A 16006-nucleotide genomic window follows, 5' to 3' on the forward strand; every position below is an offset into this window, starting at 1 on the left:
ATTTGATTGGTTGTTGGTTTAGAAGTACTGAACAGGTGTAGTGTTATAGTCTGTGTGGATAACGTTTGTGTGGAAAACATATATAGAAGAAATACTCTGAACATTTAATAGCTAAGTGTCCCTTTTTCACTGAACAGTGTTTTTAAATGCCCCCAACACCATGTTTTGAAAAACAAAACAGAAAAAATAATGCCGATTCTATCAATGAAATAACAGCTAATTTGGAGCAATGGCTTTGTAATCCATGTTGTTTCGAAGGTGAAAAGTAAAGTCAACCATTTCTAAATATGCACACACACGTGCGTGTACACACACACACACACACACACGATGATAGATAGATTGTAGATTCACAATGAAGTAAATTGCAATTAAATGAAGAGGGCACTCAATAATAAATGCATCTTCTCCTGATTTCTGATCAGTTGGATGCATTCAACACTAAGCTTTAAGTCATGTGGAGCTGAATAAAACTTATTAATATATATATTTATATATTGTTGACAGCATAAGAACTTGGAAACTTTGAGGAGAGAGGCCATCCATACATACAGGCATATTCTTTATAGCCATAACTCTGCAACCCCAATTCTTCTCTCAGCTGAGAGGTCCTTGTCTTGTGAGCTCACGAGTGCTGTTGCCTTGTAAAAAGTGCCGTTTTACGTGTTACACCAAAGCACCTGTGTTGGTGACACATAAAAGGCACCTGTACTGGTGTCATGTAACAGCCCTGGTGCTGGTCCCATATAAAATGCACCTGGTATACTCTGTGGAGTGGTTGGTGTTAGGAAGGGCATCCAGCCATAGAAACTATGCCAGGACAGGCAGTTGAAGCCTGGTGCAGCTCTCTGGATGGGAAACGATCAAACGGTCCAATCCTTGCCAGCATTGGAAACAGATGTTCAATGATGATAAGGAAGTCAATGATTAGCAAGTGATGTTCATTATCAACTGGAATTATTCATTGTTGAAACCAACGGAGATGCATTTGTTATACTTACATATACATACATACATGTGTGTGTGTATGTGTGCATGTGTATATGAGCGTATGTATATGCGTGTGCATGTATGTATATGTGTATGTGCATATACATATGTATGTATAGGTATATATGTGTGTGTGTATGCATTGAAACTTTTTCTGTCTTCTATATCACACACACACACATATACACACACATACACACATGAAAATATAGATGCATGTATATGATGCATTGACATTCTATAATATGTGTGTGTGTGTGAATATGTATGTATGTGTATGCATAGGTATATACATATGTGTGTGTGTGTGTATGCATGCATTAAAACTTTTTCTATCTTCTATATCACACACACACAGACACACAAACAAACACACACACACACACATGAAAGTGTAGACGCATGTATACGATGCATTGACATTGTATAATATTAGCCACCCTGGAAGCCGAAGCAGGGTGGAAACTTCTCCTTACATGCTATACGGCTGAAACTGTATTGAGTGAGCCTGGCACATAGGAAATATCAAACTGCTGATTGACCTTAGTGGAGACAAAGTGTCCACCAATAGGGTATTAATATCACAGCAGGCGATGAATTTGTGCATCCATCAAGTGTGATTGAGGCGAAAGCTATCCAGACATCGCAGCATCTGTAAGCGCTGTTATGCAGGCTGATGGAGAGAGGGAGAGAGAGAGAGAGAGAGAAATTGTGTGTGTGTGTAAGTTAATGAAGCTGCCTTTGCTGTTGGACACAAACACACATACACAAAAACACATGCAGATGCACACACACAAAACACATGCATATGCACACACACACACACACACACACAAAACACATACACATGCATACACACACACACACAAAACACATGCATATGCACACACACAAACACACACAAAACACACACACATACAAAACACATGCATATGCACACACACAAACACACACAAAACACACACACATACAAAACACATGCATATGCACACACACAAACACACACAAAACACACACACATACAAAACACATACATATGCACACACACAAAACACATACATATGCACACACACACACAACACACACACACACACACACAACACACATGCATATGCACACACACACAAAACACATACATATGCACACACACACACACACACCACACACACACACACACACAAAAACATACATATGCACACACACAACACACACAAAACACACACACAACACACACACACAAAACACACACAAAACACATACATATGCACACACACAAAACACATACATATGCACACACACGCAAAACACACACACACACACAAAACACACATGCATATGCACACACACAAAACACATACATATGCACACACACACACGCACACACACACACACAAAACACATACATATGCACACACACAAACACACACAAAACACACACACACACAAAACACATACATATGCACACACACAAAACACATACATATGCACACACACGCAAAACACACACACACACACAAAACACACATGCATATGCACATACAAATACACACACACGCAATGTAGTCCCTATCATATCTTAATTCATCAGAGAAGCACAGTTGAAGGCTGTGCTTTGTTACATCCTTTTATGTCATTATCACACTTACATTATAGGCTCATGAATGCAAGTATGTATATGCATACACACACATACACACACACGCACAAACACACACACACGCACATAGACTTACACATAGACTTACACAAGTATTCATGTATGTGTATGAGTATCTATAGATACCTATATGTGTGTGTTTATAAATATCTTTTTTTAGCGGGCAAGTCTTTTCAAGAAATTTCTCTAAGACAAAAGAATATGGCCACTGTCATTCTACATTTGTGTGTGTGTGTGTGTGTGTGTGTGTGTGTGTGTGTGCATGTATATCCAAATTTAGGAAATGGAGCAGGTAAAATCCAGGCTACATATGTTTCCTAGCTAGCAGAACCTCAGAAGTAATAATTACTCGATAAGGGGTACCCTGCTAGCTGCTCATTAGGCTGAAGTTAGATGGATAAATGAAAGTTACTTTGCCAGCAAGGGATCCCCAGACTGCTTGAAGCTTATTAAGTTCCTACACCTGGATTCTATAATTACATATCATTATATAATACACATCATTATGACTTTCATATATATATATATATATATATATATATATATATATATGTATATATACATACATACACGCACACATGGAGGAATTGATATTAAAATGGTACAATACACAGTCTCTCTCTTCATTTCTCTCTTTCACACACACACACTCACACAGACACACACACACACACTCACACAGACACACACACACACACACACACACACACGCGTATACAATAGACCAGTCCCTCTAGCAGAGATGGCTTCTGTAAAACATTCTGCAAGGTGAACAAAGTTGTTTTCAGAGGAAAAGAGGCTATGAGTTTCTCCACACACACACTGACATTTTTGAGAGAGAAGACTCTGTCATCAAATATTCACAGGCCCTTCCTTTGTTCTTCAGATCCTAGACTGATGAACCAACCAACCAACCAACCAACCAACCAACCAGGTAATCTCTCTTTCACCCCTACCTCTTATAAGTCTTGACCATTGTGAGATGTTAAAAAGACCAAGTTGTAATGGTCAAGTATATTTCACTTCAGAATTGATGAAGGGCAATGAATGCTCAAAATATTAACTTTCTTCCTTCTACCACAGTGGCAAACTGATGGTAATAAATCTGGTGAGAGATTAAGCCTGCTCTCTTTGAACATAAACATTTTCTATCCTGACATGTTCTCACCCAGACAAGCTTCCACACAGTTTTCCATCTGCCAAACCTCAACTTGAGACTACATCAAATGACACTTGCCCAAGTTGCCTTACTGTCAGAATGAACCCAGAACTAAATACCTTAATCACATAGCCATACTTGTGCTCATGGATATGCTTATGACCAGATATTATAACCTCATAGTTTTGAGTTCAAACCAAATACTGGCATTTTATTGAAAACCCATGCTAGCATGGAAAGCGGACGTTAAATGATGATGATGATGATGACTTGAGCAATACAATTAATTCTCAGTGTCACATACAAATTAACACTGGAAATAGCTAAGCCACATATCTTGTCTCTTGTAATAGGAGAAGGTCAGTTATCTCTTGTATCCATCTAAAGTGATGAACACCAGAACTAAACACTGACCCTTCTCTGGTCAGTTTCATTATATTGTTTTAAATAAGATGGGTCATTTCCCACTGGCCAGTTCATCTAGGATCTGGTTTCATTTCCACTTGAAGCTAATTCTCTTTTTTTATTTTGGTAATGTCCTACCAAGAAGATGTGAATGTCTTTCCAGGATCTGAGGACATGCACTTTTATCAGAAATCAAATTAGGGGCCAAACTGGAAACTCCTTTGTAATTATTTGACCTACTAGAAATAGGAGCTAAATACCTCACAGACCACACTAGAGTGTGGTCTGTGAGTCATTGAAGAGAAAGAGAAAAACATATTGAGTAGATTAAGTCTGAATGAAAGTTGAGATTATCATGATTGGAATGTCTGCTTAATCAATAAAATTAAAATCCTCAACCTGGTTAAACACATACAAACAAAACCATAAAAAGAGCTAGTGAGGGAGCTTCTACATGGGCACAAAATTTGCTAGAAATATCAGTTGAATCAGATTATACAACAATTTTAAGCACCCCCCCCCCAAAAAAAAAAACCCCAAATACTATGCATTCAATATGTTATGTCAGACAAAAAGAAGGGTTGGTTATGGTTTGAAAATAGTTGATCTTAGGTCTGCTTAAACAGCAACATGGTTTAAATTTTTTAAGTCCTTAACTTGGTTTTAGGCAGTTCACGATATTTACATTGCCAGTGCACTTTGAAATGGTCTGGTTCACCTAGAATCTCAATTCTCCTACATCTATCCACTTTATAAGGACTCCTTAGAAAGTGGCTCCACCTAGTAAGAAATTTTTAACCTAAGTAGGAAATGCTTAGAGATCTCTTAAAAGCAAATGGTTCCATCCACCTTACAATAAGCCATTTAGCTTAGCCTAAGAAATGTGTAGGAGCAGGGCTGTGCTGTCTTCAGACATGAGTATACCAAACAGTTGTTCAGGATCTTCACCCTGCCCACCAGAAGTACTCTATGTCTGTTAGGACCTGCTGTCAATAAACAAACAAATGAATACTATAGGTTCCCACTGGATGTCTTTGCATAGGGAGGTGTCGCAATCATGTTAAGATGGCCTTGGCGTAGAGTTATTTGTGTGAGTGGCTTAAAGGAAATAGTAGAAAATTAGAGCTGACAAAGAAGAATTTCTTAAAGTATGCGATTAGTGTTTTGGCAGGAATATATTCTGGTGAGTGAGTAAATGGTAAGAGATCCATGGAATGAAGGAAAATTTTCATTTGGAATTCAAACTCTCACACCCATACACATGCACGCACACACACACACACTCATGCATATACACACTCACACACAGACACAAGCATATGCGGTCATTCACTTTTTACACACACATGCGCATTTGCAACGCTTCATGCACGCACGTAAAGGTAAGCGGATGAGTGGGGAGATGAATATTAGTACACAAGTTGCACTGAATAGTTTCAGCTAGAGTTAAGAGTACAAAGTACAAATTAACAAGTACAGAATAAAGTAGAATCCATTGTAGCAGTTGTTAAAAAGGGGGGAAAAAGATAAAAGCATAAAGTATTAACCGGGAACCAAGATCTGAATATGTTCTGTTCAAAAAAAAAAAAAAAATGGTCCGTTGATCAGGATAATATACTCGTTTTTTTAGTGTGTTTTTGTGGGGTTTTTTCTCTTTTTTTTTGTTAACTTTTTTGTTCTCCATTTTTGTTGATTTTTTTTTTGTTTTTTTTTTCTTTGCCTTTTCTTTTGGAATTCACTTCTAATCTTTCATCAGTGAAATGGGGAGCAAAAACATCTGATAAAAAGTCTGCTACCAGACTGGAATTTTATCAAACACTTATGTTTGTATTTCAAAGTCAATTGCTTTTGCTACCACTGCTGCTGCTGCTGCTGTTATTGTTGTTGCTGTTACTGTTGTTGTTGTTGTTATTGAGTAGCTTTTTTATTTTTTCTCCCAACACCCACCCAACCCACTGAACCCCCCCCCCCCCCCAAATGCATAGCTTCCTTCTTCCTATGCATTGATCAATAGCACAGAGGTTAGTTGCCGATTTTTAAGAAATTCTTCAACCACTGAAAACTAGCCACAGTCATTCTGTCTTCATTGTGGAAAAATGCTTGTTTTAAGATTTCGAATGAATGGAGTGGGGAACTTCCTTTGCATTTCTTTTTTGTTTCTTTTGTTTTATTTTGATTTTAAGGAAGGAAAGAAGTTTATTGAGGGACATATTTGTTTGTTGTGATGTGAAAGAGAGAGAGAAGCACAAAGACAGGGAAGCAAAGTGTGGGATAAACACCTGTGCACATACACACACACCCGGAGTGAGACTCACACACAAAAGAATGAGAGAGAGAAAGAGGAGGAAAGAGAGAGAGAGAGAGAGAAAGTGAGGGCGAGACACACACAGAGAAGAGAGAAAGAAAAAATGAAAGGGAGAGAGATGTACACTTACAAAGAGAGAGAGAGAGAGAGAGATATACAAAGAGCGTCATTACACCGAGATGGACATATGCGCCAAGCAAAAAAAAATTGATGTAAGAAGGTGTTAATGAAAGTGGAAGAGGAAGACTTCATGATAAAGAGCTGAGGAGAGAGACTTGTGAATGTGTAGGGTGGAAGATAATAAGAGATAAGATGATGTGGGATATGAAACAACTGAACATATCAAAAATTGTAGACCTATCTAACCCACAAATAATATCGAAATGATAAACTTTTTAAAGAGTTGATGGTAGTTATGGCTATAATGCCAACAATTTCAAGGCGAGAGGCAAGTCAGGTATATTAACAATAGTTTTTCATTGAGTACCAGTTGAACACTGGGGTCAAGAAAAATAGACTTTTACCATCCCCTGCAATTGCTGGCTTTGTACCAAAATTTGAAACAATTATTTATTATTATTATTATTATTATTATTATTATTATTATCCCAATAATCAATCAGTACCTATTCTATAACCCTGAAAGGGTGAAAGGCAAAATTAGCCTTGGCAGAATTTGAACTCAGAATGTATATCAAAGGACAAAATGCCACTATGTATTTCGGCCAGCACGGTAATGATTCTGCTGGTTCACTGCCTTAACAGAGATAAATATACTTTTTTAACATAGGCCCCCAAAGTCTCAGATTAAATCAGCATACCCCATCCCCCCACTACTTTACTGATACTTTACTTCATTGACCCTGATGGGATTGGAAGGCAAAGTTGATCTTGGTTGAAACTTGAACTCAGAATTTTACGGGTCTTGAATAAATGCTACAAGGTATTTTCTCCAATTCTGATGTTCCTGACATATATCACTGACGGAAATGCCATCCCCGTCACTACCATGATTAATGCTGCCAGTCTCATTATCACCAATATTACTATCATCAATACAGTTCTATGTTTAAGAGATGAGGAATTATGTACATTATTTACATTCGACGGATATTTGTCCTCATCTTGTTTGTTGTTAACAACAAACAAGATGAAGACAAATATCCATCAAGTGTAAAGAATGTACTATTTTATTTTATTTTATTTTAGCTAGTTTCAGCTCACGAGCTGGGGCCATGCTGGGGCACCATTGTTATAGAAATTTTTGATATGATGTCATGGGTTGGATAGGTCTGTAGTGTGGTACATTACCGAGGTTTTGGAAATAGAGAGTGTGTGGCTTTTGTCTGAGAACAACGTCTCCTTCATATACACTCATACTCACTCTTTCTCTTTCTTTCTTTCTCTCTCTCACACAGACACACAGACAATTACGACAACAAAGAAAGAATGACCATGGCTAGAGACACATCGTAGTAAAACACTTTGCTGTTTATTCTATATAACTTTGCTAAAGCTCAGTCTACTCAAGCTACCAACATCACCACCACCATCACCAGAACAACAACAACAACAGAAACAACAACAATCACAACAATAACAACAACTAGAATTTCAGGAAAAAAAAAATATTACCAAATTCAACTCTTCTCATGAAAGTTGCTAATCTGATGATGTTATCAAATGGACGATAAGGATGAAGGGGGGGGGGGGCGAACAATATTGTCCATTCTCAATGAGAAAACTGGTTTAAGATTAGTGTAAATAGAGAGGACCAAGGGAGGTAACTTCAGTCTTGATGTGAATCTGTTTTAAAACACAGGTAATATGAAACGTTCTGTCTCCTCGGGGTTTTCATTGTATAATCCAGTGTGTGGGGTGGAAGTGCTTGAGTCCAAATGTGTGTGTGTATGTGTCTGTGTGTGTGTGTGTGCGTGGGTGGAAGTCCTTGAGCGTTCATACTATGTTCGTGCATGAATCTGTTTAAGTGAGTAAAAATGAGTTCAGAATTTTTTTTTTTATACGTGTATGTGTAACAATACTTGAGTCCATACATATATATATGTGTGTGTGTGTTTGTGGCGATGTATGTATGTATGTGTGTATGTATGTATGTATGTGCATGTGTCCATGAAACTGGATGATATTTTTCAGAATTTCACGTGACATAGTGACAATTTTGAAAAGAAAAAAATGTGATGAATATCATTTATAAATATATTTTTTATTTTGTTTTGAGGAAATTAACCCCAAATTTCCCACTTTTGCTCTGCATCTTTCTCTTGCACCAACACACACACACTCACACTTCTATAATATATATATACACTCACACATTCATATAAGCATACTTAAATCTGATGCACAACTATACACACAAACATGCATCTATATATATATATACATATATATATACATACACAGGTATATACAATAATATATATATATCCTATACATGTATATATACACACATACAAACACAATCGCCAAATACACAGTTGTTTTCTCTCTTTTTTGTCTGTTATTTCATCACACACACACACACACACACACACACACACACACACACACTCACTCACACACATATAAAGATATACTTTGCAAGTTCTTATTCAATGCAGACACACAGACACGCAAAAAATAGCACCTTTTCAATGACAAGTTCAATGAGGACTTTTCTTTCCCCATTTTTTTTCTTTTCTTTGTGATTTATTATTATTATTTTTTTTTTTTTCTTAACTGGAAATAATTCATTAAGAAGTTCAACGAGGGATGGAACGACTTAATTGATACGGAATATACCTGGGAGAGTTTCATAATGCCTACTGCCAGACTCACTCCAGCTGGTTTCGCTGCCTTCCAGGGAAGACAAAGTTGAAATTGTGTTCAGTTGTTCAGGGGAGATAACCATGCGTTTTTCCTTATTAACTGCAGTCTGCCAGATTGGATGAGGATGGTCATTCATGGATTGGAAATAAAAAGAGAAGAAAAAGAAAACAAAAAAATAATTAGTGGATGAATTATGTTAATATCATAGTAAAATTGTTTGTGTGTATTTACGTATATAAACGCACACGCAAACATAAATAATTTGAGAAAAATTTGGTAGCTGTATCTTTCAACGTGGGAGAGGCTCTTACATGAATAATATATATATACATGTGTGTGTGTGCTCACAATGAAACGGTTAACAGTGAATTCGAAGTTTAAGTGGAAATTTTGAAGTCACAACTCTTAGGTAGTTACTTACGAATTCTAAGTAAGTTAGTGTCAATTTATTGGATCTTTTCGGTTTGACCGGCAGTTTTTAACATAATTTCTAGGTAACTAAAAAATTTTAAACTTCGTATACTGGTAGAATGTGTTTATAAAACATCTTTTTCTCTTGGCTTTATTGAGAAAATTCTATGGTTTGTAAGATATTTGTCGGTTTTTTTTTCTTCAATTTCTGAAATTTCAACCAGTCACTGACGTCTATTGAGGTAAAAACATCCTGTGCCGTATGAATATGCCCCTCGTTTAAGAAACAGATTGGGTTTATTTACATTTGTGAAGGTAAAAAGATGCCCTTCACCCCATCCCTAACTAACCCTAACCCTAAAACAGATGGAAATGCAATAGATCGATACTAGGGTGTAAAATTATGGGTGACAATTTCATATGACACCGCTAGAAAAAACTGCCGTTGAAACCGAAAAGATCCAAGATTTATTGAACATAATATTTTAAGCCACGAAGGCAGCAAGCTAGCAGAATAGTTACCGCTTTTGGCAAAATGCTTAGCGGCATATCGTCCGTCTTCGTTTTTCTGAGATCGAATTCCACCCAAGTTGACTTTATCTTTCATCCTTTCGAGGTCGATATAATAAGTTCCAGTTGAGTACTAGAGTCGATGTAATCGACTTACATCCGAAACTGGTGACCTTTTACCAAAATTTGAAGCCAATATATAAAGCACTCTCAGATAAGGGCTAAAGGTGATTTTTGAGGCATTTTAGGTGGATGAATATATGTGCCCTTTATTTCATCAATTACAGTAGTTAATTGAATATATGGAATGTAAAATCTAAGCAAGACACTAGATTTTACCCACCTTCGCAAATTCTTGAAATTGGTAGAATATTAGAAAGACAATAACAGTTCATTAGAGTTACTTCCCTTATATGACATTTTATAGTTTTACCACTACAAGAGGGAGTTTTGTTTCTTAATACTGTGGAGAATATCTAACCAAGATGCACTTCTTTTTTTTTTAACTCACTACGTTACATATGTGAGACCCTACAATACTAGAAAACCACGTTAGACATAATAAACACCAATTTCATATTGAAGTATATTCTTAGACTGGCCTTTACAAAACCAAATATGCCAGTACAAAAATTATATGTATGTTTCTTTATTGCCCACAAGGGGCTAAATACAGAGGGGACAAACAAGGACAGACAAAGGGATTAAGTCGATTACATCGACCCCAGTGCGAAATTGGTACTTAATTTATCGACCCCCAAAAGGATGAAAGGCAAAGTCGACCTAGGCGGAATTTGAACTCAGAACGTAACGACAGACGAAATACCGCTAAGCATTTCGCCCGGCGCTCTAACGTTTCTGCCAGCTCGCCAAAGCGCTCAAATGTATACACGGGCATACAACATCTACCATAATTATCATAAACGAGAGAGAAGAGGTATCGTTAAAAATCAAGCAGCGAATTACTTGGTATATGACTGCACAGAAAGAATCAATTTTGAAATTGTTTTGTTTTTGCATTGTACAGGGTGAGGCACAATGCACTAAAGAAAAAGAAAAATGTATGGAAATCGCTAGATAGGAGACGGGGAAGATAGTTGAGAGAAGAAATAGCAGTGTGTGTAGATGTCCTATGTATTTACTCCTCTTTCAATTTTAGATTCCGGACCTCCTGTGAATCAGTTATGTTTCCCTTCATTTTGTAGTTGATAAAAGGAGAAGCCTTCATATAAACAAGGCTAGTGATTTCAATTCTTCATCCACCCCACGAAAAATTGTTGCCCAGTCTTCCACCTGTCTCTCTCTACGCTGACAAGTCAGCAAGGGAGAGAACTCTTGCATTTCTTAACGTTCCTTCTTAAAACTAATTTTGCCTTAACTTGTGGAAACAGGATTGTATCATCATATATGGTACGATATGCTGTGTGTATGTGTGTGTGTGTGTGTGTGTGTGTATATTCTTTTACTTGCTTCAGTCATTTGACCGTGGCCTTTGTAAGCCTGGTACTTATTCTATCCGACTCTTTTTGCCGAACCACTAAGTTACGCGGACGTAATCACACCGACACTAATTGTCAAGCGATGGTGGGGGACAAACATACACACACACACACACGACAGGCTTCTTTCAGTTTCCGTCTACCAAATCCACTCACGAGGCTTTGGCTACCTTAGGGTATGGTAGAAGACTCTTGCCCACTGTGCCATGCAATGGGGCTGAACACAGAACCATGTGGTTGGGAACAAAGCTTCTTACCACACAGCCACGCCTGTACCTATATATATATAATATATATATATATACACACACACACATACACACGTGCATGTCACATGGTTGCAGATATGGCTGTGTGGCTGGAAGTTTGCTTCCCAGCCACATGGTTCTGGGTTCAGTCCCACTGTGTGACACCTTGGGCAAGTGTCTTCTACGATAGCCTCAGGCTGACCAAAGCCTTGTGGCTAGATTTGGCAGACAGAAACTGAAAGAAGCCCGTCATCATCATCATCATCATCGTTTAACGTCCGTTTTCCGCGCTAGCACGGGTTGGACGGTTCGACCAGGGTCTGGGGAGCCAGGGGCTGCCCCAGGCTCCAGTCTGATCTGGCAGTGTTTCTACAGCTGGATGCCCTTCCTAACGCCAACCACTCCGCGAGTGTAGTGGGTGCTTTTTATGTGCCACCTGCACAGGTGCCAGTAGGGTCTGCCACCGGCCACGATCAGTTGGTGCTTTTTTTTTTTTTTTTATATATATGTGTGTGTCTATTTATGTTTGTGTCTGTGCCTGTGTGTATTTCTCACCACTGCTTGACAATTGGTGTTGGCTTATTCACATCTGCATAACTTAGCAGTTCAGCGAGGGAAACTGACAGAATAAGAGTCAGGTTTAAAAAGGGTACTGGGGTTGGTTCATGCGACTACAATCTCTTGAAGGGCAGTGTCCCAGAATGGCTACACTCTGACCGAAACAAGTGAAAATACACAGACAAGTACACATGTAGCTGTGCATGTATACTAATGTAGGTGAGAATACATGAATCAATAATGAAGATGCTGCACATGACAGTTGCAAGACCATGGGTTCGATTTCCAGACCGAGCAGTGCCTTGTGTTCTTGAGTAAAGCATTTCATCTCACATTGCTCTGTGATCTCTTTGGCATCTGACATGTGGCATACTGTATATCGTACATCTGTGCTGGTGATGTCAGTTTGATGAGGGAGCAAGCTCATGTACAGCACTCATACCAGGTCATTATGAATAAATCATCTTTGCCGGTTGTTTAACAAGAAATTACGGAAGCCTTATCTATTGCTTATGAATGGAGAATCAATGACTATTATATTGGAATATATATAGAGTCATAAATGACAGAGAAATAGCTTTATGACTTTATACACTCCTTATTTTTTACCCTCGTAACATACTATATATTCTATGTTTTGTAGAATGATACATTTAGGACCTTTTTTCATGAGTACTACCGGATTACTTGAATCCATATATTGTGACACACACACATATATATATATATTTATAATTATGAATATAATTATAATTTGGGTTCAGCAAAAAATTTGCTTAACCACATACCGAACTTCAGAAATAGCAGCCAAAACATTTAGCTATTTCTTAAGTTCGGTATGTGGTTAAGCAAGTTTTTTGCTGAACCCTAATTATAATTATATTCATTATTATAAAAATATATTGTTTAAGTTTACCAAAAATGGTCCTTTTAAGATGCTGAATGCTACTTGTGATATTATTAATTACTAATTAATTAATTTTACCCTTTATTATAATTGATTATATATATATATATATATATAATATATATATATTTGCAATTGTTATGATGATAGAAAATATGGAGTATGATACATCCTCAAAATTTATTTCCTTTTATTCTACTATGCCACACAGCAAATTTTTATGGTTACAATGACCAATACAGGTTTCCACTGCATAGAGTATTAGTAGCTGCATCTGCAACTGGGCATAATCTTCTGTGCAGCTTCATTTAGGGATGCAGTGGAAACTTGTGACGGTTACCATAATCATAAAAATGTATTGTATGACATCTTATAAATAAATGGCAATTTCTGTCTGTCTGTTACCATCTTAATGCCTAAACCAGTGAGCCAATATTCATGAAACTTTGCATACATGTTACATTAACATCCAGTCCAATAACAGGCTAATTGGATTTCAATAAAACTCTTTAATGTGCCTCCAGGGGCATTGGGCAATTTATGATAAAATGAGAAGGTTTCAACAAGTATTAGTTAGAGGTATTAGCAGTGTGAGGGTAACTTGTATCTTTGAAAGTGAGAACAGAGGTGATAAATTTTAGACGCCATTTTAAAACTTTTATTTATACATGTATGTATGTGTGTGTGTGTGTGTGTGTGTGTGTGTGTACGTAAAGTAAATCCAGAGGGTGGGACGACTTGGATCAAAAAAGTCCATGACAAAGATGATGATGATATATATATATTACACTTCTATACTATTATATGTATATATATATATATATAGCTATGTAGATGGATATGTAAATGTATAATATAACATTTATATGCGCATGTGTGTGGCAGTATGCATGCATAGCATATATATATATATATACATATATATATATGTTGTGTGTGTATGAGTGAGAGAGAGAAACACACATAGATATGGGGTATATTTTCAATTAAGCTTATATTTTACACTCTCAGCTTCAACTTAATCTCTTCAGTACTGTTCATTTGAACTTACATCAAAGTATACATATTAAATTAAGAAGAAGGAATTAAGAAGTTAATATATACAGAGAGAGAGAAAGAGAGACAGAGAGAGACAGAGAGAGAGAGAGAGAGAGAGAGAGAGAGAGAGAGTTTGTGTTAAATCTAATAATATGAAACATTCAAAATTGATGTCTAAATTACTTGAGTTTTGACGCAGTTCTTCTGAGAATATTAAAATGCAAGAGGGGACACATCTAAAATTTGTGGATGCATGTGTGTGTGTGTGTGTGTGTGTGTGTGTGTATATATATATATATATACACACACACATACATGATTTTATATATATATATTATACATGCATATGTTAATAATTGGCAGAAGCAACAGAGTGACTCAAGGGCTGAGAGTTTCATACATTAGCATTCTGTTGCTCCTGATAAATATTTACCTCACACACACACACACACACACACACACACATATATATATATACACTCATATTCAGAGTTCTATTTTTCATGTTTGCATCACCAAACCTATATCTTGATGGAGACAAACACCAAACACTCTCTTAACATGAAGCAAATGATAGCCTTAACCTAAAAAGAATTTTTATCCGCCAATGGAGTGTTGAGCACTCATAATCATTAATCAATATTATCATATCAATATATATATATATATATATATATATATATATATATATATATCATAATATATATAAATGCACCCTTTTAAAGCCTAGCTAAAGGCTATAGTAGAAGACACTCGCCCAAGGTGCCATGCAGTGGGACTGAACCCCAAACCATGCGGTTGGGAAGCGAACTTCTTACCACACAGCTATTTTTATACATTATTTAAAGTAAATATTTATATGAAATGATAATTATTCATATATAATTTTTTCCATTAGTTTCAATCAATGGACGATAAGCTATGCAGTAATGGTCATCAAGTGTTTTAAATTCATTATGACAAACCTAACACTGACACATCACAAGTTGGTGTAAAGGGATGTAACCAGGGCATAAGGGGAAATAACCAGCACTTTACTGATTCTACCATCACCCATTTGATACACACGCACACACACACACACACTTATAAATTCGGAAATGCACCTGTAAATTTGGAAAATAATTCCCAGCAATGCAGCACTCAATACCCCAAAATTGTAACTTCTACAAATTTTACTCAAATATTAATTTAACCCTCATTTCATTATGAAAATATTCTTTTATCTAACATTTGACTAGAATTATACACACTCACTCACATATTAATTTAATCACTCAAAATTTCAAGTTTTTACTGTATGTATGGCTAATGTGCACATGCCTATATATAAATAAATATATACATAATCAACACAAATGAGAGGGAAAATCACTTTTAATTTTTTCACCTCTCACTTCTGGATTATTATTATTATTATTATTTTTATAGGTGGCATTCTGGGCAAAATGCTTTGTGGCGTTTTGTCTATCTTTATATTCTGAGCTCAA

At 36.6% G+C, this 16006-nt stretch overlaps 1 protein-coding gene across 2 annotated transcripts in view; it reads right to left on the bottom strand.

Moving 5' to 3' along the window:
- LOC115218757 (putative protocadherin beta-18) overlaps positions 1-16006 on the bottom strand; it is a 406105-nt gene that overhangs the window by 26535 nt on the left and 363564 nt on the right. For both annotated transcript variants that reach the window (XM_036508570.1, XM_029788671.2), the window contains one exon: positions 9319-9451. In XM_036508570.1, coding sequence (XP_036364463.1) covers positions 9319-9451 — 133 coding nt within the window. The remainder of the gene's footprint in view (positions 1-9318; positions 9452-16006) is intronic.

The sequence above is a fragment of the Octopus sinensis genome, linkage group LG14 (assembly GCF_006345805.1).
Source record: "Octopus sinensis linkage group LG14, ASM634580v1, whole genome shotgun sequence".
NCBI classification, from domain to species: Eukaryota; Metazoa; Mollusca; class Cephalopoda; order Octopoda; family Octopodidae; genus Octopus; species Octopus sinensis.